This window comes from Zea mays, chromosome 5 (genome assembly GCF_902167145.1).
Source record: "Zea mays cultivar B73 chromosome 5, Zm-B73-REFERENCE-NAM-5.0, whole genome shotgun sequence".
In the NCBI taxonomy this organism is placed as follows: Eukaryota; Viridiplantae; Streptophyta; class Magnoliopsida; order Poales; family Poaceae; genus Zea; species Zea mays.
Window position 1 is genome coordinate 93,432,589 of NC_050100.1, and position 24,504 is coordinate 93,457,092.

At 47.8% G+C, this 24,504-nt stretch overlaps 2 protein-coding genes across 5 annotated transcripts; both read left to right on the forward strand.

Moving 5' to 3' along the window:
* The first annotated feature begins 1,713 nt into the window (after window positions 1-1,713).
* LOC100304259 (uncharacterized) lies at window positions 1,714-24,207 on the forward strand. Of its 4 annotated transcripts, none has more exons than XM_035968122.1 (18): window positions 1,714-1,999; window positions 2,158-2,282; window positions 2,381-2,513; window positions 2,666-2,711; window positions 10,456-10,507; window positions 10,597-10,749; window positions 11,156-11,275; window positions 11,350-11,515; window positions 11,649-11,761; window positions 11,905-11,982; window positions 20,082-20,303; window positions 20,727-20,785; window positions 20,884-20,962; window positions 21,069-21,206; window positions 21,831-22,055; window positions 22,148-22,932; window positions 23,213-23,388; window positions 23,599-24,207. In XM_035968122.1, exons 2-18 carry the CDS (start codon window positions 2,223-2,225, stop codon window positions 23,862-23,864), a joined length of 2,871 nt encoding a protein of 956 aa, XP_035824015.1. In that variant the 5' UTR covers window positions 1,714-1,999; window positions 2,158-2,222; the 3' UTR covers window positions 23,865-24,207. The 4 variants fall into 4 exon arrangements, with proteins under 4 accessions (XP_035824015.1, XP_008643896.1, XP_035824016.1 ...); XM_008645674.3 differs by having other exon boundaries at window positions 1,768-1,999; window positions 2,223-2,282; NM_001330573.1 differs by having other exon boundaries at window positions 1,888-1,999; window positions 2,223-2,282; window positions 10,600-10,749; window positions 23,599-24,161.
* On the forward strand, window positions 7,631-10,403 carry LOC103626711 (uncharacterized protein). Its single transcript, XM_008647099.4, has one exon. The coding sequence runs from the start codon at window positions 7,829-7,831 to the stop codon at window positions 8,831-8,833; it is 1,005 nt and encodes a 334-aa protein (XP_008645321.1). The 5' UTR covers window positions 7,631-7,828; the 3' UTR covers window positions 8,834-10,403.
* Window positions 24,208-24,504: the final 297 nt, after the last annotated feature.

Consider the following 24,504-nt stretch of genomic DNA (forward strand, 5'->3'; position numbering starts at 1 on the left):
AGGTAGAGTTCGAACCCATGCCCTGATGGAAGAAGGGCGGAGTGAAGCTGTCTAACCAGTAAACATCATGCTCAGATGTTTTTAATATTAAATATAAATTTTATATATGTATATACGTTTTTAAAATAAAAAATATAATCGTGTCGGGCCGGGCCAGCACTACGGGCCGAGGCTACAACCCAAGCACGTGCACGACGTTCTTGGCTCTTGTAAGCATTAGATCGTTTCGGAGACCACATTGGCGCAATGGACTCCACGGTGTTTGAGGTTACTGAATTGGATGGAGCAACAATGATTGTCACACAAACAGTAAAATGAAAGGTTATTTGTTGTTTTAAACGTTAGTAATTGCTACGAAGTAGCATAATTTATATGGAGCGCATCCACTTTTTATTTATGCCTGACTTTAGCAATCACTCCATTTTTATCTATCTTTTTTTATAAGTTTGACTTCATGTGACTTATTTTAGAAACTTGAGCTCACAAACTTTCTCTTATTTTGTCTTTGTATGGTGAAATTATGTAATTTTATAATCTCTATTCGTTTAGTCAGTCGTTGTGAACTCTCATCTAATCGCTCACTTCATTGGCCGTGTTGTACCAAGATATATTACATAGGGTAAACAATAACATCAATTAGCCAAATCAAAAAATATTATACAGAAAGCGGATACAATTAATAAAAAATCTTAAATTTTTTGATGGATAATTTACGTGGATATTGTTGTAAGCCGTCATAACGCACGTGCAACCGACTAATAAATGTTTTATATGATATAAATTAAATTTTAACGAAACAAGCTGAATCGAGCCCGATTCACGAGTGTCTTTAAACATGTTTGATTGCTGCCCTGCCAGGCAGCTCGTCGGTTAGGTAAGCATTCGAGCCCCAAGCGATCGAAATGGCTCGATTCACGAGTGTCTTTAAACATGTTTGATTGCTGCCCTGCCAGGCAGCTCGTCGGTTAGGTAAGCATTCGAGCCCCAAGCGATCGAAATCACACCTGACATGACATGGATGCCTGGCCAGTAGAGATGGCAGCGGGTCGGGTTTTGTTCGGGTATAATAATAATACCCGACCCGAAATTGTACCCGAGACTTCTACAAATATCCATACCCACCAAGCCAATCGGGCGAGAAACTGTACCCGTACCCATTCCCATCGGGTATCCACCGAGTATCGGGTATCCAGTGGATATGTTATTGTAGACCAAATAACATTCGGTCAGTGTTATAATAAATGCATAAAATATTTTAGTTTACATCTAATCATCAATGCAACACGAGAATGACTATATTTGGCTACACGTCGATACAATATTTCAACTCATAATTATCACATCCAATAAATTTAAATTTGAGTACAGAGAATAAAAGCTTAATGAGTTCATGACAGTTGACAGTTATAACATTGTCGATGTCTCATTGGTCTCGATTACATTACAGTTGACTGTTAACACAACACAAATTAATATTCATTAATCAACAACACATGCGAGTGAGTTTTTCTAGTGAATGTAGCACATTTTTAGTGGATGTAGCATATTTAAAGAAGTATTTTGATATTTCGGGTATCCACTGGATACCCATGGGTAAAGTATTTTACCCATACCCGATCCGATGTATTTCGAGTATACAACCCGATATGACCCACATGTGAGTTTTTATATCCGTATCCATATTCGGTGGGTACGAAACCCGCGAGTATCCATACCCACGGGTCCAACTGCCATCCCTACTGGCCAGGCAGCTCCGGCCAGGACCCAGGAGCCATCCAAACGGGCCTTTGTCCGGCTAGTTTGAAACCCACCCAATTACTCGGTTGCTCCCGTTGTCCTCTCCGCGGGGCGCGGCCTGGCTTTTCCCTTCTCGGCTTCTGCCGTTCGCGTGCGGCCGTGCGGCCTCTCTCTTTCTTTCCCAGCGCCACCGCCGACCTAGCCAGGTGACCAGGTCTTCGTCAGGCCCATAGCCAGCGACGAACACCTAAGTACCCAACAGGTATGCCCACTGCACTGCACCTCTTCCCCTCCTGTGCAAAACCGAGCACTCAAACCCTAATCCCTAGTGCAAGCTATTTGTATTCGGATCTATATTCATGTGTTGTGCTTATTTACTTTGGTTTGTTTGCAAAAAATATCGGGTGTATATGTGTACAGCCATGTCCTATACTGGCTCCGCCCCTGATTTTGATGCACTGTGATGATTGTGTGATAATGCCCAGATGAGTTCGAAGAAGGTTCCGTACCACAAGCATAGGGAGGCTGAGGAGGCGAGGAAGAAGGTCAGGGGTTCAAGTCCCTTCTAACCTTTTCATGTGACACTTATTTTTCCCTTGTGCTGGGTGTTCATATTTTGTTTTGACTGCTTTGGTGTGTGAAGAGGGAGGAAGATGAAGCAGCACGTGTATATGCGGAATTTGTTGAGTCCTTCAAAGGTGATAGCTCATCTGGGGCTAAGTTTATCCGAGGTGGTGTGATCGACCCCAATGCAAAGCTGAAGACTGACTCGGAAGGTTAGTGGCAGGGGTTTCATTTTTGCATACTTTCTCATAGTTGCTTTCCCACTCTGTAGTTTCAATATCTTCCAAGATGGATATATGCATTGTTTCTTTTATCGCTCCAATTGATCAAGAGATCGGCCTTTTTATTCATTCGGCAATGGCAGGTGGAAAATCCAAAGATGGGGGGTCTGTTCCAAAGAAGGGCAGTAGGTAAACGGCAAAAATACTTGATTTCTAGAAGATGGTATCCTGTGGTACCACTGCTACATCTTTAGATGGTCATGCAGCTAATATAACCAGAATTCAGGGACAAGACCTAGTTTTGATTGCCTTATGCTATATACTCGGCACATCTCTCTTCGTTACAGTAATGCTTCTTGAGATGTCTGTTAATTGAACTTTGAAGCTGTAGCCAAATACTGAATGCACTTTAAAACAGTGAAAGGGTAATCTGAAGAAGAAAATTGTTTGCCGGTCTTATGAATAGTCATGCCATCTTGTTTCATGCCTAGTGTTTCATTTGCACTTATCCTGTAGTTTCAACCTGATGGAACAATTCATTGTTGCTACATCAGCTTGTGATGGTATTACATTAGCTCATGTTTTGCCATTGTTTGAGTCCATATCTGTTTATTTATGGTGTTAGCACTTCTATGGAGGTCAAAATGTTTCTTCATTAGGTGACCTTACATTAGTGTTTTTTACCGTCTAGTAAAAATGCACTAGGGTTCCGGATAGGCATGCTGGGTATCTACCTTATAGAACTATGGATTATTATGATGGATGTATACTAGTCATATAATTCAGTGATTTATTTGAACTTGGGTACCACGTTTAATCTGCATTTCTGTGTTTCCGGTGGTTATTTTCTATTAATGTACAAATGTCCTTTTAAGATGTGTTTGGTTCAGGGGATGGTGACTAGGGAAGGGGCTATCCCATTTTGAGGGGTTTGATTGCATCCTGCCCACCCCACCATCACACACAAAAGCTGGGACAGGCTGATCCTGCCAAAACTGGGTAGACTACGCCATCCTCTCACTCCTTGATCTCTTGAGTCTTGACATCATGGGTCATGCCTTCTAATCCCTCCACATCACTCACCGACAGAAAACTATGATCATCTCATCCCTCATACCATACCATACAACTAACTGGAATCATCTTGTTCCTATTCCTAATAGCAGGGATAACACTATCCCATCCCACCTTGCCCCCAAACCAAACACATCCTTAGATGGTATGAGAACATTGTGTTGAGTATGGAAGTTGGAATATGTGAAACCCTAACCCTAATCCACGGTTGGGATTATATTATATATAGAGGAGTTAGGTGGTCCAAGCCCATTACGATAGGGGTAATTAGGTAATTACTGGAGAACCCTAACCCTAAACATGAGTCTAACAGCCCCGCAGTCTCAACTCTATCCTATACAGATGTTGAGACTGGATTGGAACTCAGTGAATGCACTCAACGACAACCCCTTAGTGAAGATGTAAGCGAACTGCGAGGTGGTCAGGATGAGGAGAAGGCAAATATAACCAACGACGACACGCTCGCGGACGAAGTGAAGCTTGAGCTCTACGTGCTTCGTGCACTAATGTTGCACGGGGTTGGTGAAGAGGTAGACTGCGCTGACGTTGTCGTAATAGACAAGGGTGGAGCGCTCGAGGGGTCTGTGGAGCTCCTGAAGAAGCTGGCGGAGCCAAGAGGCCTCGACCACGTCGTTGGCCACAACACGGTACTCGGCTTCAGCATTGGAGCGGGAGACGACGGGCTGCCGCTTCGAGGCCCAGGAGACGAGGTTGGTGCCTAGGAACACGACGTAGCCAAACGTGGACCGGCGTGTGTCGGGCAGCCAACCCAGTTGGTGTCGGTGTAGACCATTAGCTCTAAAGTCGGGGAGGGTTGAAGTAGAAGGCCGTAGTCGATGGAGCCGCAAAGGCATCAGAGCATCCGCTTGAGAGGTGAGGTGGGGCTCCTGCGGGGTGTGCTTGTGAAGGCACACTTGCTGCTCCGGTAGGCTGTCACGTCGGCGTCTGGGGCCTTGTCGTCCTCGAAGAGCTTTGCTTAGGTGTCGACTGCGTGGACTAGGGCTTGTAGTCGGACATGCCAACTCGCTCTAGAATGTCGAGAGCGTACTGGCACTGGTGAAGGAATAGGCCCTAGGGCCATCGCTCCACGGTTATCCCGAGGAAGTGGAGAGGGCCTATGTCTTTCATCGCGAACTCGTGCTGAAGGGCGGCGATTGTATGCTGAAGCAGGGCACCATTGGGTGTCATGAGCATGATGTCGTCGACATAGAGAAGGTAGACGATGTCGTCATCGTGCCGATGAATGAACATGATGTGTCCGACTTGACATTGACGAAGCCGAGGGAGACCAAGTAGGAGGCGAAGCGACTGTACCAAGCCCTCGACGCCTGCTTGAGGCTGTACGGGGAGCGGTTCAACCGGTAGACCAGGTTCGGGTGAGCGGAGTTGCCGGGTACCAAGGAGACGGTTACCCTGAGAAGCTCGCAAACCCAGAGAGGCTAGACGGACGACCAAGTCCCTGCCAAGCAACCCAACGAGGCAGGATGGACAACCAAGTCCCGGCTGAGCAATCCAGCGAGGCGGGACGGACAACTGAGTCCCTGCCGAGCAACCCAGCGAGGTGGGACGGACGACCAAGTCCCCGCCAAGCAACACAGCGAGGCGAGACGGACGACCAGCTCCCTGACGACCAAACCTGCAAGAGGAAAGGGTCAACCCGATACTATTAAGCCATGTTGGGTGGACAAGACGCGACATCACCAAACCATGTCTGGACCATGTGTACAGTAACGAGGGGGACCTTAGCATTGGAGTCTCCACAGTAACGACCCACAAACCACAAAGGACAGGATAACACGCCATACCTTGTGTATGCCCACGCATGCTGGAAGGTGACACAACAACCATGACGGAAGATGAAGCCGTATTGAACACGACCCTCAACCTCACCGTGAGCGTGCTCTGCGGGACCCATCAGGTTGGAATATGTGAAACCCTAACCCTAATCTAGGGTTGGGAGTTCACTATATAGAGGAGTTAGGTGAGCCAAGCCCATTACAATAGGGGTAATTAGGTAATTACATGAGAACCCTAATCCTAACCGAAACAGGAGTCTAACAATGGAGAAAGTAGTCATGTTGGATCTAGTCAAGGGCATCTAATAGCAAGATGGTATGAGGATATTAGGTTGAGTATGGAGAAAATAGTCTTGTTTGATTCGAGTCAATCGGTAATGAGTTAGACAACACTGTCTCAAGTTTGTGGGATATATTATATATAAATAATGAGATTTCTATATATTTGGGGGTGTTAGCTTATCATACCTTTGTAATAGTAGCTTGAGATTCTCAGTTAGTAATGCTAATTTAGTTCCAGAGTTTTCAGCCACTTAGAATCTTCTAATTTACATGTCTAGTCCTATTTCTTTTTTGGGTGTAGGAATATGAAAGTGGATGATTGTATTGCATAGAGAATGGGTTACAATATATAGACTCGACCGTAACCCTAATGGGCCGGCAGCCCAACAGTGGTGCCGGCCCACACACACTCACACACACAGTCTAACATCCCCCTGCAGTTGCAACGGGGGCACCACACACGATGAGACTAGAGTAGAGGCCGAAGGTAGGAGCCGACAGATTGAAACCCCCCCGCAGTCGCAGCGTCGTGATGGTGCGAATGTTGCGGCTGGAGAAGAGACTGGTGTGTGCTCCAAGAAGACGATAGCCCCTAGATGCCGAGGTAGCCGAAGTCGAGATGGTCGCGGTCGGGAGACACACAGCAGAAGCCTGTTCTTCGGGAGGGGTCGACGTTCGAGCGTCAACGATCGGCAGGGCGACACAACAAAAGGGCACCGGCAGGACGACCTTTCTGCTTCTTCGATCGGCCGGGCGTCAAGGAGCCCCGCCAGGGAGGCCGACAGCAGCGCGCGCGTCTGCGCCAGTCAAGGTGTCCGCGCCCGCGACAGAATAGAAGGGGGAATGGCAGATCTGGCCGGGAAGGCCACGACAGCGACGGATCCAGCCGGGAAGACACGATCTAGCCAAAGAGACGGCGGATCGAGCCGGGAAGGTCGCGGCAACGGGGATCCGGCCGGGAAGGCCACGACAGCGATGGATCCAACGAAGGCGATGAAGGGGGTGGGCGGCGGGGCGGGTCCAGCCGGGCGGGGGCCTGCGCCGGACCTGGCAAGGGGTGTTGACGGCACCGGTGACGGGAGAAGCTCGAAGTGGGAGGCGCTGCTGGGGCTTCAACGTGAGCAATTAGGGCTTCAGCGCGAGCAAGTAGGAGGTGGCTAGCGCGATGACAAGGGGTTGCGTGGGCGGAGATGCCGACACAGGGGAGAGGTGCACAGGGTATCCATGTCGGGGAAGAGGTGTTTGACACTGGAGGACGGCACATAGGGGCGAGAGCGGCCGGGGGGAAGGAGGCCCCCACAACCAGAGAGACAGCGGAGGACGAGATGTTCGCAGCGTGAAAGGAGGTCGTCGGAGAGGCCACAGTCGTCGTTGCAGGAAGGGGAGACGGGAGGAATGGCGCCGAGGGAGCTCTCTGCGTTTAGGAAGAGAGAGAGGCTGGTCCGATGGTGCCCTGCGCTCGGAGGAGAGAGGGAGCAGGAGGCCGGCGCCATGGAGGGAGAAGGGGAGCTGCTCGCCTGGGCGCCATGGAGAGCAGATCGTACAACAAATAGGCGGGGGAGGAGGCTCGGCGGTCGTGGCATAGGGCCACCGGCGCGGGCGCTTGCTTCGGGTGCGCGCTCCAAGGCGGCCGCGGACCAGCGCCTGGCGCGGCGCTCTGAAGCCAGGTGGCGGCGGCCGGCTCCTGGAGGCCATGGCAGCGCGCAAGCACGACCGGCGCGCAGAGGTGGCGGTCATGGCGCGGCCGCGGTCGGCCACCACCGCGCTTGACCGACGCTCGGCCCCGGCGGCTGGGGCGAGTGCTCCCCTGGCGGCGGCGACCGGGGGCGCATGCCTGGCGCCTGGATCTCGGCGCGCCTCTCCAAAGGGGGCACGGTCCCTGCGTGTGAAGCCGGAGAAGAGACCAGCGACGCCCGTGGCGGCTGGCAGTCTGCCCCCGCGTGCGGACTGTGGAGCGTGCTTGCCTCGCACTGTCACAGTCGTGCACTCCCTGTCCCCGTGGGCTGTGGAGAGTTCCTGTCGGTGGTCGCCCCGCTTCATCTGTCTCATCTTCCCCAGCGCATCCCCTCCCCACTGTAGCCTGTATCCGCCCCCACACTCTGCGTCTGCAGTCTTCTTTCTCGCGTCGGCAGTCAGCTTGGCAGGGCCGAACCAATGGCGGTCGACTCGCAGCAGGTGGTGGCGGGCTTCCTCACCCTCTCCATGTTCGTCATGCTCGGCAACATGATCAAGCACGACCACTTCTCTCCCGTCACCGAGGAGCTGGGCTTGGAGGCAACAGGTGTGGTGTCGAACACAAGGAAGCTTGACAACAATGCTGAAATGAGCAGCGTTGATACGACTGGAGTGGAGGACCTGATGGACGCTGTCGAGGAAGTTAAACCTTGCTGGACCAAACCAAAAAATCAGTCGTCTAATGGTTTTGTTACATTCTCCTTGACTATGGGCCCTGAGTATCACATCTCTCAGATCACAGATGTTGTGGTTATTGCAAGGTATCTAGGTGCAACACTTGTACTCCCAGACATCAGAGGAAATGAATTAGGAAATAAGCGAAAATTCCAAGACATGTACAATGTGGATAAGTTTGTGAGGAGCTTGGATGGTGTTGTCGAAGTAATAGAGGATATACCTGATGAAGTGAGTGCTAAGAAGCCAGCAGTCATCAGAGTACCGAACCGTGTGACTGAAAGCTTCATCACAGGCACCATCCAGCCCATCTTCCAAAAAAACAAGTACTTAAGACTAGCGGTCATTTTCTCTTCCATAAGTTTAAGGCCAAAGGAGACGAACAACAAGGACATGGACACAATTGCTTGCCTTGCGATGTTCGGTGGCCTCGAGCTGAAGCACGAATATTCTGAGGTGGCCAGAAAAATGCTGGATAGGCTTCAAGAATTAAGCAAGAAGTCAGATGGGAAGGTCTTGGCAATTGATTTGCGGACCGACTTGCTGGAGAAGAAGAGTTGCAAGACAACCCGTGGCGCTCGAAGAAAAGGCTGCTATAGCCCTGATGAGGTCCTGGCTTTCCTGAGGAGTGTTGGCTTCTCTGCTAACACAACCATCTACTTGACAGAGACGTCGTGGCACAAAGGCCTGGATGTTCTGAAGGAAGAATTCCCAAATACATGGTATCAAATAATTAGGTATACCATGTAGGAATATGAAAGTGGATGATTGTATTGCATAGAGAATGGGTTACAATATATAGACTCGACCCTAACCCTAATGGGCCGGCAGCCCAACAGTGGTGCCGGCCCACACACACAGTCTAACATTGGGGTATAATACCTCTTCAGGTATGTATGTGTGGGTTGTGTTCAGCAGGTGTGTTTTAGATTTTTCCGGATCAGGGTTCTACCTCTCCTTTGTACTTCTCTTGATCTTCTCAATAAAATGATGCACAAATCTCCTGCGAAGAACTAACTTTTGCACTTTTCTCGGTGACCAGACTAGATTGACTTGAAAATTCATGTCCTTGGACTAAATTCTTGTGTGTGTGCGTGTGTGGAACTATGGATCGATTATACTTTTTAATGCAAAGTATGATTGCTTCAAGCTTTGTCAGGGAATCTAAATTTTATTGTTTGCATCATTATATTAACAGGATTTTGATTGTAGCATAAGCCAAACTAGTGGAGTTGAAATTTCATGAGTGTTTGAAGTGAAAATGCTTGAAATGCCATCGTATCTGCAATTCTTTGTAGGGTTGAAAACGGGATGGATATAGGCGGATACAGTGTCATCCTGTATCCTACCCTAATGTATTTCTCTCGGATACATGACCAGATACGGGTAGTTAAAATTCGGGACGGGTACAGGATGAGACCGAGTAATAATTTGGGTGGGTAAGAAACGAGTATCAGATATTACTCGGGTAGATAATGGGTATTTGTCGGATATTTCGTTTCGATAATATTAGTTGCTCAACCGTCCGACAAAGAAATAAAATAAGAAATACATAATCATGTACATGATAGCTCAAATATAGAAAAACAAACCGATAAAATTGACATCATGCAGTTCAAAGTTACTAATCACAAGGACATTATAGAACCAACAACACAATTTAAAAAAAAATCAACATCATATCCCCTCTTTCAGGCATAATCTACAAGTCCACACATATATAACAAATAGTAAATAGTTGACATTAATTAACATGTTCAAGTGTTCAACATTTTCACGTCACAAAATGAAACAACACAAATCACAATAGATAGAGTGGCTGCTAATAACCATGTAATAATCCAATCAAACAATTGGAAAACGTTAATAGCGGCTACTAGTACATGGTATTACTAGTCACCTAGTTTAGTTTCAAAATTGAAATACAGCAAACGGTAGTCTTAGCTGTTGGGCGTTGGACCTAAATAAGTATGCTAATAATAATGGGCCATTGGGCGGTGGGCCTGCATGACGCAAGGTGCAAGGCAAGAGGGCATCGACAAGAGTCGCACTACCATACGCGGATACGAGATACGACCATCTTGCCATACCAGATGCCAGCCACCGGGTACTCGACCGTTATCGGGTATTAGTGACTCCGTATTGTACCCGTATTCGGGGGTGTTCGTTACCTGAGTAGTACCCGTATCTGTCCCGACAACAAAAATACCCGTATCCGTATCCTAAAATTCGGATAATTTTGCTACCAGTATCCGGTACCCGACCCGGGTACCCCTTTGTTACTTATCTATATGAATGATAATATGATATGCATATACAAATCTAACTTGTGAACATCATATATACCTTATACATAGCATTCTGTTCTCCAGGTATGTTCCATCCTTCTTGCCACCATCATTTGCAAAAGAGCCTGAGAAAAAGGTTAGTACACTTCACACTTCAAGTATTTTTATGATTTGCCTAGGTCAATCTGTATAGTTCCCTTGGTTAAGCTTTGTCTGGACTTGCAGAAGGAAGGGGAGAGGCCAAAGGAAAAGGAAAAGGGAAAGCCACGAGTAATAGATAGATTCTTGGAGGAAATCAAGCTTGAACAAGAGCAGCGAGAGAAGCGCCATCAAGATCGAGATCACCGCCGTGAAGGTCGCCATGGCGATAGCTCCATGGTAAGTTATTGTATGTGTGAAAATGTTTATTTTGTTTTGTTCCATACTTCCACGAGAGGACTGGAGTAATCAATATTGTTTGGTTTGTGGAAATATTATTGGCTTAGTTTGGTTTCCTGCTTAAAGCGTCACAACTTGAATAACTTTTCTGTCTAAGGTTAGTTTTTCAATTCGAGCGACTAAGCTTAGGCAAGTTGTGGCGCCTTAGGCAGGAAACCAAACAGGCCCTATGTCATGTTACGAGGCTGTAGAATGTAGAATATAAAAAATTTCAACTCATTTGCAGCTTCTTTGAACTGTTCTTAAACTGATGTCCAGCTAATGAGAAATTTGTGTGATCATTTTGTAGTTTCTATATGAATTTTAATAGTTTTTTTTCATTGATGCCTAACATTATTTTGTGCAGTCCTCGAGCCGGTTTGATGAACTACCAGATGAATTTGATCCGACTGGGAGATTTCCAGGATCATTTGATGATGGTGATCCTCAAACCACCAACTTATATGTTGGCAATCTATCTCCCAAGGTTGCTTTCTCTGCTGTGCGGTTTAGTTAAACTTGTATGCATTGTCTTGTTAGCTTTACATGCTATGGTGTTAGGTCGATGAGAATTTTCTTTTGAGGACATTTGGTCGGTTTGGACCTATTGCTAGTGTCAAGATTATGTGGCCTAGAACAGAAGAGGAACGCAGAAGGCAAAGAAATTGTGGTTTTGTTGCCTTCATGAATAGAACAGATGGACAAGCAGCAAAGGATGAAATGCAAGGTTAGTGTGCACATCCATGTAGTGTTAACCCATCTGGATAATGTTTGTTCATTGTTTATGGGAACTTGAAATGCTTTTTTTGTATGAGATTCTTGCCTTCAGCTGCTTCAGCATATTTGATGATTTATTTCAGGTGTTATTGTGTATGACTATGAACTCAAGATTGGGTGGGGTAAATCTGTTGCTCTTCCGTCACAGGCTTTGCCTGCTCCTCCTCCAGGACACATGGCAATCAGAAATAAGGAGGTTGCTTCTTTTGTCTTTTTCGCACTGTATTAAATTCTGATTCCATCTGAACTTCTTCTCACGATATATTGCAAGTTTTAATGGAAAAATGATGTTTTTGGTATTGCGCACAAGAGTTGGTTTTGACTCTTCATTTTATACAGGGTGGTACAGCTACAGTCATACTTTCTGGTCCTGGTGGCCCTGCTGTTGCATCTATTAAACCACAAACCTCAGAGCTGGTAGGAAATTGTACATGATTCATTATTAATTCATCTGTTATTTATTCTAGGATGCATTTTTTGTATCTCGCAGCATTACTTTATTTACTTGTTCTTTCTAGTGATCATGTTCTTCCTTTCTTTTTTTGTTTATGTGAGTGCACTAGTACAATGATCTTGCTATCTAGGTGATCTTGCTTTGAGTTAGACTGTGAAGGATGAATATTTCATACTACATAATATTATTAATGTTCCTTAGAAAATACTTGATCTCTTGAATCGTGTAAACTGTAGACTGAAAGTAAGTTCGTTACTTATTTTGTTGAGAACAACTTATATTAATGTTTTCGAAGGCCAGCATTTTGCACAGGAGTCCCAATGTCTTTATTGTACACCATTGCCTTGATGTAAGGTCTCAACTTATGTGCTGTTCTAGGGCCTGTTTGAATCATTGAGCCACCTATTTAGGCCATTGAAACGGGTGGATGAAACAGAAGGAGAGATTGTGTATAATGCGTGTGATGGTATTGCAAGTCTTTAGGGTGAATATATAGGAGTACATGGCTTGAAGATAAGGAAGGTTATCTCGGGATTCCAATCAAATCCTAAACCAACCATATCAAGAGTTGCTAATATACTCTAACATCCCCTTGCGGTTGTAGTGTTTGCAATATGAATGGACATACTAGAGAACAATGGAAATACCCCCCTGCAGTCGGAACGCTGGTGCGAATGCTGCGACTGGAGTAGCCCATGCAGATGATAGCCCTTTGTGCTGATAATGTCGAGGTGCCATGCGTCGGGTAGCTATGGTTGATGTAGCTGTCGAGGATGCCGAAGAATACAGACCGCACAAGTCGCGGGCGCGGGCGTAGAACGCGGGAAGGTCCACAGCGCGCCAAGAGGCGCCAGGTTGACGGTGGCGCAGAAGGAGGGCGCCATAGACAAAGACGGTGACACAACCGTGACAATCGATGAAGAAGTCGGTACAGAGGACGATGTCGTTGAATCGCCATGGACGATGCGTGCTCTAGGTTTGCTACGTCTGGAAACGCGTCGTGGACGAAGGCACGAGTTGATGTTGCCAATGCGAAACGTACTAGGTAGAGGGCCCTAACCATGTGTCAGACTGTCAGCGTCTAACGGGGGCCAACAAAGAAGACCTCCACGATGGTTGTGGTGCGGTATGGCGGGAATGCTGTTGCAGCTCACTGTTGTCAAAGCGGAGTAGATGAAGTAGTCGAGGACAAGACGACGACGCTGGCAACAAGGTTGTGCTGGATGAAGGCGAAGAGGTAGGCATGGCGACACATCGAGGTTCTTGGAGTTGCCGCAGTGGGAGAGTCACGATGCATAGGAAGAAGATCCTCCACAGCGCCACTATAGCGTGATGACACTACTTGAAGTCGGTGACTCGAACAGTTGGAGAAGACCATGTGCGAGAGACGTGCACCGACAAGAGTCGATGGCGTGTAGATGCTACGACGAGGATGATAACAGACGACGATGTTGTTGCCTGAGGAGGTGATGCAGCGGCAACCCTCTTGTTTGGCGAAGCATCGCACGATGGACGACAGATGTCTCGGGAGGGTGGTTCGCCCGCGATTTGTTGATTAGGCCGACAACGTGCGAGGCGGAGATGACAATGGCGATGTCGACGGTGGAGCCTGAAAGGATCACGATGCCCAAGAAGGGGGTGAATTGGTCTTTTCTAAAAATTCAACAACAATTAAACCCTAAGCAAGAGTCCAACTTCACCCAACTACTAGCAATAAGAGAGTACTACTAGAAAGACAACAATCCAAAGACATTACTTAAACTACTTGCTAAACAATTGAACAAAGTAAAATGCTTCAATTAAATGCAGATTGTAAAGCAAGGTTGAGAAGACTCCTCCAATTTTTTGCCGAGGTATCGAAGAGTCGGCACTCTTCCCTAGCCCTCGTTGGAGCACCCGCGCAAGGGTATCGCTCCCCCTTGGTCCTCGCAAGAACCAAGTGCTCATTATGAGATGATCCTTTACCACACCGGCGTGGTGGATCCCTCACAACCGCTTACAATCTTGAGCTAGGTCACCGTGCTCCAAACTCCACCAAGCCGTCTAGGTGATACCGATCACCAAGGATAACAAGCCATAGGCTTTCACTTGACCAAGATAAGCCTAATGCATGTGGTGTGTGCTCTAGGTGGGTCTCACTTGCACTGATGAGGTGCTAACACGGGATTAAGATTTTCTAATCACCTCACTAGGCTTTGTGGTGCTTGCAATTCTCTAGCAATGTGTGGTCATCAATGTGGGCAGTAATACACTCAATAAGGTAGGTTGAGGGGTATAAATAGCCCCACCCACCAAAATAGCCGTTACCTGGCTGTTCTGCGCATGGGCGCACCGGACAGTCCGGTTGCGCCAACGGTCGTCTCTAACGGCTAGTTCTGACAGCTAGCCGTTGGGCTGATGGCGCACCGGACAGTGAACAGTACCTGTCCGATGCACACCGGACAGTCGGTGTGGCGGCTAAAAATCATTTTCTCAACTCGTTGCTCTCGGGTTTTCTCGGGGGGAGAGACGCTGCCCACGGGGCTGGCTGGCCCCACTGTCAGGGGGCGCACCGGACAGTCTGGTGCACACCGGACAGTCCGGTGCCCCTAATACAGAAACCTAACTTCTTTTTCCTTTTGTTTTTCGAGATCGTTTTCGTTCTAACTCGTGAGCGTGTTATAGAGTGACACCTAGCACTAGATGTGAGTGTGAATATGCACCAACACTACACTAGAAATCTCTTGGTCAAACTACTCATCCACAACCTCTCTTTATAGTACGGCTAAAATAAAAATAGAAGACCTAATTCTATACCGAGTGTCCGCAACTCCTTCGACACTCGGAATATGAAGACCTTCATCTTTTGATTCGTCGTTTCAGCCGTCGCTTCAAGTTCTCATCTCAGGGATTGTTTTCACCGTTGTAGCACAACTTCCTGTAATGCGACCTAACTTACCATCTGCTCTGCAAAACACATGTTAGTCACATAATATTACGTTGTCATTAATCACTAAAACCATCCAGGGGCCTAGATGCTTTCAGAGCCTTTCGATCGGTGGTGGCGACGATGAGCCGACGTAGATGGACGTGCAGACGAAGGGACACGACACAGGCAGGCGCTCCAGTTACATTGCAGTCTACACCATCCGTTGAAGAAGATGAAGCCGGTGTTGTCGAAGCTGATGTTGATGATGCACGAGTCAACAGGCGGTGGGCGACGGGGACGCAAACCTGATAACAGATCGGGGAAAAAAAGGAAAAGACATAGCAAAGCCACTGATTTGAGCACATCAATGGGTGCCCCTATCCAGCCCACTCATCTTATATCTTATCCCCTTCATAAAGAATAGAGAGAGCAAAAGCCAAACATCCTGCTGTTGCTCACTTCATCCTCTACAAAGGAAACAAGGAGAGAGAGAGACAGAAGGGGCCCCATGGAGAAGGCGGTGCCCACCACTGGGTCTGGGTGTGCCGTGTGCGGTTGTTCTGGGAGGAACCGCCTCCTAGAGATGCTTACCGCGCTCGACCTCTACTACGTCGTACACGATGGAGCGACAGAGTGGTCGATTGGCTCGTGTGGTGCCGCGTCGGAGGTGTTATTCGAGGAGTTGCCGCTCGGCAGCCCCATGTCCATGCGGCTCAAGCAGTGGGCGGGAGGTGGTTTCCCTATCCATGCTTAGCCGCCACTGAGCTCTCGGCCACGACACCCCAGTCGGAGGGAGGCGACGCGTTGGACCACCACAGGCGAGGGGAAGGCCCGGTCGAACGGCCTACCCCACAGATATGGCTCGCTTGGCCGGTGGCTTGGTCTGGCCCAACGTCCACCAAGACGCCTTCAGATCTAGGAGCCCCTCCACAGCCGTCACCGCGACGGCGAGCAGAGGGAAAACTTGGACACGAGAGCTCGACCAAAGCCATCACCATGATGGCATATGGATGTGACAGAACGATACGCCGGTGGAGGCAGGGAGGACAACGCTGTGATGCGGATCCGGTGAGTGTTGCGATCAGTGATGCGCTGAACTTGATGATGACGTGAAGATGATGACGAGCGCGGTAACCAGAGGGATCGACCCACAATGATAGAGATGAGCATAGCATATTAGATGTTGCACATCCTACGAGGGCGCTGGCCCCGATGGAGATCGATCTCCTTGGAGGCGGCGCGACGGCGACAGCGGAAGCCTAGGTCTATGATTAGAAACCCTAGTCTCGTGATGCCATGAGGGAAGAGAGATTGTGTATAACACATGTGATGGTATTGCATTGAACCTCTAGGGTGAATATATAGGAGTACATGGATTGGACATAAGGAAGGTTATCCCGGGATTACAATCAATGCATTCAATCCTAAACCAACCATATCAAGACTTTCCTAATATACTCTAACAGAAACAACAACAGCAAAAACAACAACAAAGCCTTTTAGTCCCAAGCAAGTTGGGGTAGGCTAGAGTTAAAACCCAACGAAACCCATAAGTCAAGGTTCGGGCACATGGATAGCTATTTTCCATGCACTCCTATTCAAGGTTAAATCTTTGGGTATATTTCATGCTTTAAAGCAGTGGCAAAGCTCTCTAAAAGACGCCTTGGGCCACTCACAAACCATGATTTAGTGTGTGGTTGGAGGCGTGGCAGCGACCTTGGATCACGAAGGGGAGGCTGATGCACTATTTTGATGGACCAACAGTGAGACCGTGGAAGCCGGAGGTGGAGCCGTCGCTGACCGCCATGGAGTGGAGGCTGCAGCCGAGTCGTCGATTAGGGGCGAACGGCGCGCCGGTATGGACTCGTGGAGGGCGGCGGTGCGCAGGTAGGGAGATTGCCAAAGCCCAGATCCGTGGAGAGCGTGCAGCTCGTCACAGGCGCAGCGAGAAGCGACGATCGAGCTCGAGCACAAGCAAGCCTGAGGTGGAGCTGCCACCGACCGCTGTGGAGTGGAGGCTGGAGTCGAGTCGCTCGCGAGGGGCGGACGACGTGAGCCTGTTGGAATATAATATAAGTGAATTGTCCACCTATCAGCTTAAGCTTTTGATTTGAATTTGTTGGTGCATGCAACTTAATATGGTACCAGAGCCAGATGTTTCGAGTTCGAATCCTGGCTAGCGCAATTAAATAAAATAATTGTTGCTCGCTCCTATTCCACGCATGAGACCCAAAAAAGCTCGACGTGATGGAGTGTTGGAATATAATATAAATGAATTGTCCATCTCTTTCTATCAGCTTAAGCTTTTGAGTTGAATTGGTTGGTGCATGCAACTTAATAGAGCCCCTGGCAGATCTATTGAGGACGGCGGTGCGCATGCAGGGAGGTCACCTGAACCCGAATATGCAGAGCGTGCGTGACTCGTCGAGCTCATCATAGACACAGCATGCAGCGGTTGTCGCACTCGAGCACCAGCAGGCAACACCGCAACAACACGAGCAAAGCGAGCGCCGGCCTCCCGGGCTGAGGGAAGCAAGGAGCAACCGAGCGGAGCGATAGGGACCATGTAGTCTGTCAGCCTCCAAGTGCATAGTCTAAATCGAGTGTTGGGCCAGTTTTTAGGCTGAAAAATACCTAAGTATAAGTGGTGTTTTGGGCCATGTCCTGGGCCACGGCCTAGGTGGCCCGAGGCCCAAATCCGCCCCTGCTTTCAAGTATCCTTTTACTGCCTCTTCTTATGGTAACTTCGATCTTCCTCTTCCTCTCTTCCCATTGCTATCGCACCTAAGGATCCCACTATGCACTGATGTCTTTGTAGATCTCCATTGGACATGTTCAAACCATCTCAACCGATGTTGCATAAGCTTTTCTTCAATTGGTGCTATCCCTAGGCTATCACATATGTCATCGTTTCGTACTTGATCTCTTCTTGTATGGCCACAAATCCAACACAACATATACATTTTTACAACACTTATCTGCTGAACATGATGTCTTTTTGCAGGCCAACATTCTGCACCATACAACATAGTAGGTGTTAGATACCCGTCCCTTGTAATGGGCCTGGCCCAGTTGTTTGGTCTATTAATACACTGCCCAACCCTATTCTAGGGTTAGGGTTTTCACTATTCTACATGGTACTAGAGCCACACACCAGCCCCCCTCCCCTCCCAGCAGTCGCCGCCGCCACCTCCCCTAGGCGTCGACCCCGACCAGCACCCCTTGGCCGACCCTCTTCCCCATGGCCCCCGCAGCGAGCTCGCTGTTGGTGGGGCCCCCTACATCTCCGGCCTCGAGCCCCTCCCCGATGCCTCTCCCCCTGCGCAGCAACAGCTGCTGCGGCGACGCGGTTCCCCGCCGGGCTTCTCCGCCCGCGCAACCACTACGTGGGCCGATGCCACCACCCCCCGCTGACCTCGTCGGCACTGGTCACCGCCATCGCTACCATACAGGCGACTGTGGAGGCTTCCCGCGAGCGCGCTGCTACCATCGTCCTGCAAGGAGCGCGCCATGAGCGCCGCTCTCACCGCCCAGATGAAACTGCTCAGCGTCTTCTCCTTGGGCAACCTTCGGTTGCCCCGGAAACACCCCTAATGACTCCCGAGGCACCTCTTGCCACTGGCCTCGACGCCAACCACATCGCCGCCCTCCATGCGCAGGCCGCCGGACTTCACAACATATGTCCTTCTTGTCCATCGTTCAGGACCCGGCGTCCTCTCACTACCCTCGTTGGAGAGGGCAGGTCCTCCTCACCCTGCGGCGCTACGCCCTTGACGACCACGTCCTTGACGACATCGCCACCCCGCCGTCCCCAGTCTGGTCCCTGATGGACATCGTGGTGCTCTCCTGGCTCCACGGAACTATCACCGTCGTGCTCCAGGACATTATCCGCGACCAAACGGACACGGGCCGTAAGGCGTGGCTCGCCCTCGAGGAACAGTTCCTCGAGAACCGAGACGCTCGAGCTCTTCACATCGACGCCTAGTTCCGCCAGTTCTCCCAGGGGGAACTCACCGTGGGGGAGTACTGCCGCCAAATGAAGGACCTGGCAGACTCCCTCCGCGATCTCGGCGAGCCGGTGGCAGACCGCACCTTGGTGTTGAACCTCCTGTGTGGCCTCAGCCCCCGCTACGGTCACCTGAATGCTCTCATCAAGAGGACCGTGCCCTTTCCCACCTTCCATGCGGTGCGGAATGAGCTTCTCCTCGAGGAGCTCACCATGACGCACGAGGCTCCCACCCCGGCACCGGCCCTCTACAGCACCACCCCTGGCGCCCAGGCGTCTCCCGGTTCACCACAGAAGCTAAAAAGGCAAGTTTTATCTAAACTCAATGGATAAGCATCAGTTTGTTAGTCTGGATAGAGTTTAGATGGATAAACATTTGTTTGTTTAGATCTTAGATAAGGTTGGTTAGTTGAATGTTGCTACCTCATCTATACATATATATCCCTTCAATTAATGAAGTAAGCAGGCAAGTATCTTGCCCGTGCTTCCCTCAAACCATCTACTGCTCACACGCGCACTGTTCATCCGCGACACTATTCACCCGTGTCTGCTGCTCACCGCGGGTACTGTTCGTCATCTGAACAGTACCGCGCTTCTTCCAGCCAGCAGCCCTAACCCTACGACGACGGAGCCCAAGCGCTGGGGTCCTAGTGCACGACCTTCCACCCACCACTCGTACTACCTCCGTAACCCTGTTCTTAACAGGTACCTTCTTGTCATATAGAATGCCAGTTGCTTGACGCCACTTCATCCACCCTGTTTTGAATTTTGATTCTATTACTTACATCTTCATCAATGTCCTAGGCGGACTAATTTTTAGTCCAGCTCAACTAACTGTTAGTCCCTCAGTAGTCCATGTATCCAAAGAGCAAAGGACTAATTTTTTTAGTCGCCTAAACTTTCACCCAAACTTTAATTGGACTTAACAACTAGTCCAAGTGAGCCAAACAGGCCCCTAGTATCTGACAAGTGCAGATGTAATTTCTGGTTTCTGGCTACATGTCTGTTGCTTCTCATGTGATTGAAATAATGATTTTTTTCTGGAACATGATATCCTGTGATACTGGATTTCGTTAAATGAGTGATTATCTGTTTAAGTAAGAGATCTTGTAGATTATTTCATGTTAATGGATTCATTGACTTGATAGGTCCTTACACCAAATGTTCCTGATATTGTGGTTGCTCCACCTGATGATGGGCATCTTCGGCATGTGATTGACACAATGGCTCTGCACGTACTTGATGGTGGATGTGCTTTTGAACAAGCTGTAATGGAGAGAGGGCGAGGAAATCCTTTATTTGATTTCTTGTTCAATCTTAAATCTAAAGAGCACACATATTATGTTTGGAGGCTATACTCATTTGCCCAGGTACTTGTTGCTGTCTATAGTACAAAATTTTAAAGTGACATTTCAGTATTCTAATGCAGAATATCTCCGTTCTTTTTATTCGTTCATATTTGTCATTCTTAGAAGACTATCAAAAGTATTATGCTTCACTTCTGCTACCAAAGATAACAAGCGAACAACACTATGATGTCCATTGTGTCTTCTGCACAAGGAGAACTTGTTAAGTTGTCGAATAACCGTTACTTAGTTTAGTTTCTTGGAACTTCTGCATGTGCATATATGTGTTTTTCTTGTTCAACAAAACTTTATATCTATTGCTATATTATGACTGGAACATATTTTTTGAGAACCAAGTCACATTTTTTTACATTAATAAAATTTCAAGTAACTGCAAAAAATGAACGTGCTGATAGAGTGCTAACAGCCTGTGATATTGTAACATAGGGTGATACTCTACAACGATGGAGAACAGAACCCTACATCATGATCACCGGAAGTGGAAGGTAATAGTTTTGCGCAATAAATAATGATATTCAATAGGATGAATATGCATGGTGTCTGCTTATTGACTTTCTTGACAAAAATGTTATATGCAATTCAGATGGGTCCCACCTCCCTTGTCGTCCAACAGAAGCCCTGAACGTGAAAAGGAATCTACATTTGCTGCTGGTAGAAGCAGGGTAAATAACTGTTAGACGTACTAAGAGCATTAAATTGTTGTTTGTTGATGTCAAATAAATAAATGGCTGTTCTGTTACAATACTAAATTTCTGATCCCTTCTTCAGCGTGTTGAAGTGGAGCGTACATTGACTGACTCACAGCGTGATGAATTTGAGGACATGCTGCGAGCTTTGACATTAGAGAGGAGCCAAATAAAAGACGCCATGGGATTTGCCTTGGATAATGCTGATGCAGCTGGCGAGGTAATGTGTACCTTCTAAATATTATGTAATTAGTTCTATTTTCTTTATTACTTTTTTGCATTGCTTAATGGTACTGTGACTTAATTAGGTATACACCCGGTCACCCACATTGAGACCAGTTGATAGCTTAATGGTTATGTGTCAAACTGTCAACAACGAAATGAGCCTATGTACTTACTGGCATGTGGCCATGGAGGCATGGTCTCACAGTTGACTGACTGTTTGAAGGACAACCCTTGCGTTGACTTATAAGATCTGTTTTATTTTTATAAGAAGGAAGTAGGTAAAACTGGTGACATATAATGGTTGGTGGTTGCTGAAATGGTATCAATTTGCAACATGTAAAGTGTATACTGATTGATGTAATGCTATCTTTGCTCCTTCACCAATTTACACAATTTTGTTCCTTAGGCTTCGCTTAGATGATATGCAATAACTGTTGGGATCTGGTTTTGTTTTAATTTTTTGTTGTCTTTGTAGTTTAACTTATTTATTATGGATTAGGCATTATTATAGCCTTGTTGAGGCAAATTTTCTGTGATTCTGGTGTTTAGACTTTTCTATTCCACATGATGTCTCTTTTGTAGTTCTCATTGAATGATTGTTCATTGTCTTGCATTTCAGATTGTTGAGGTTCTTACAGAATCCTTGACACTCAAGGAGACGTCTATTCCAACAAAGGTTGCTCGGCTTATGCTAGTGTCTGACATCCTTCATAACAGTAGCGCTCCTGTGAAGAACGCATCTGCATTCCGAACGAAGTTTGAAGCTTCTTTGCCAGATGTTATGGAGAGCTTTAATGACTTGTATCGCAGTATCACTGGAAGGATTACTGCTGAAGCCCTGAAGGTGACTTATGTTGCACCATTTTTTGAATACTGGAGCTTATTTTTATCCTTGATGTTCTTACATGTCTGCATGGATTTATTTCTGTTCTTCAGGAGAGGGTTATGAAAGTTCTACAAGTTTGGGCAGACTGGTTCCTGTTTTCTGATGCATTTCTTAATGGGCTGAGGGCTACTTTTCTTAGATCAGGCAACTCTGGTGTTGTTCCGTTTCACTCGTTATGCGGTGATGCACCCGAAATTGAAAAGAAAGGTAGCTCTGAGGATGGAAATGATGGATTTAAGCTTAATGAAGACGGTGCCTTGGCTACTGGAAAGGCAGCAGCGACAAAGGAGCTATTAGGGCTCCCACTAGCTGAACTTGAACGCCGCTGTAGACATAATGGCCTCTCTCTGTGTGGTGGTAAAGAAATGATGGTCGCCAGGCTGCTTAACTTGGAAGAGGCTGAGAAGGAACGAATATACGAGAAAGATGTTGACATGAAATATGTGCAGGGTGAACAGCATGTGGTTGGAAGAGAGGACAGTGGTGTGAATGCTCATAGTACTTCAAGGTTTGGTGAAGGTTCTAATGGTGATGAATTAGATGTCTCTCGGAACAGTACGAGAGCTGGTAAAGGACGTTCTGGTGGATCTGCTTCTGCCGAACTTGAATCATTTCCAAGCAAGAAGCCGAAATACGATCCTGTTTTGCCAGCTTCTAAATGGAGTCGAGAGGATGACATCAGTGACGATGAAGATAGGAAAGGTGGCCGAGGCTTGGGATTAAGCTATTCATCCGGAAGCGATATTGCTGATGGTCTCGGAAAGGTCGATACAACAGAAGCTAGTACTGACCACACAAGTCGTCATCATGATACGATTGTTGATGAAGAGCACAGGTACTTGTCTGTTTTCAATATTTTTTTACCATTGCGATGCTAGTTTTTGTATGTGTCTGCCAAGCACACGTACTTAGACGTTGTTGGCGCCACTCCCAGCGGCTCTGGCTCCATGCACACGGGCATTGTAGGTTACTGCACAACGCTATTGCACACTGTGGTGGGAACCAAAACGGCTCTGGCTCCAGCGAAACATAACTGTTAAAGTGGGCAGATGAGGCGCACGGAGCCCCTCCAAACATGCCCTTATTTCTAACTCCAATGCATTTCTTCTCTGCAGGCAGAAGTTGAGGCAGATTGAAATTTCTGTCATGCAGTACCGTGAATCTCTTGAGGAACAGGGTCTGCGTGACTTGGATGAGATTGAGAGGAAGGTTGCCAGCCATCGAAGACGTCTCCAGTCAGAATATGGTTTATCCACTCCAGCTGATGGTGCTAACAGCAGGCGATCTTCTGGTATGTAAGAAGGCAGGGAAGGATACCTGCTTATTTGACAGTATCATCTCTGTTGGATTTGAACTTGCAGCATCATTGACTTCCACAACTCCATATATTACTTTGTGCACTAACAATGAGCCATGCTGTACCCCTCAACTTCATTCAGTCTTCGCTGCCCCTATATTTTGCAAGCTAGGCGCGCACTTTAAACAGTACTCTATTTTGCAGAAAGAACATCATCGTCGTCGGAGCGGAAAGAGAGGCATCGCGATGCACATGATCATCCTAGGAAACGGGGCCGGAGCCAGAGTAGAAGCTTGAGCCCTCCAAGGAAGTCACAGGAGAGGGATCGAGAGCACAATCGCGGTAGGGACCGGTCTCATGGCAACGACGTGGGGAGGGATAGGGTACGCGGGAAAAGTGCAAGCCAAGGGCGAGACGACCACCACGACAGAAGCCGAGATAGAGAGAAGGACAGGAGAAAAGGGAGGTGACCGACCCGAAAACCCTCGTCACCATGCACCATTTGCCCTAAGCGAAGGGCCCAGGAGCATTATTTGAGCTGGGCTACACGCCCACCAGCATCTCCAACGGTAAACATATCTTCGCACCAGGCAGGTTACCCTGGTCTGCTCCATGCTTCGTCTGTAATAGGAGTTTTTGAGGATTAAGTTGAGGTTTTTTAGAGAAGACTTGTTCGTAACTTTTTTTCTTCTTTTTTTGCGGATTATTCAGATGTACCCGATGTGTAGTTTATGCTCAAAACCAATGTCGAATACAGCCAGACCCAGAATTGTCAGTATCAGACAACCGAGGTATGGACTGCGATTCTGTTCTTCCCTGGTGGTGGGCTGGTACGTGTAGATCTTTGCACGGCGTGAGAATACCGTCGGTTGTGTGTGGGCGCATGCGTCGACGACAATGCAGGGCTGCGTAACGTGCTCACGTGCACGAGAATGTGGTGCATCATGCTCTAGCATGCGGACATGTGCGGTACTGACATGGTGCGTAGTTAAGCATCTGGTGGTAAATGACCATTTATCGCCAGTTTTTCAGTTGCAGCCCTCTGTTAACACTTCTGAATCTCTCAATTTTCGAATTCCCCAAAGGTTGCTGTCCAAAGACAGGTAGAAT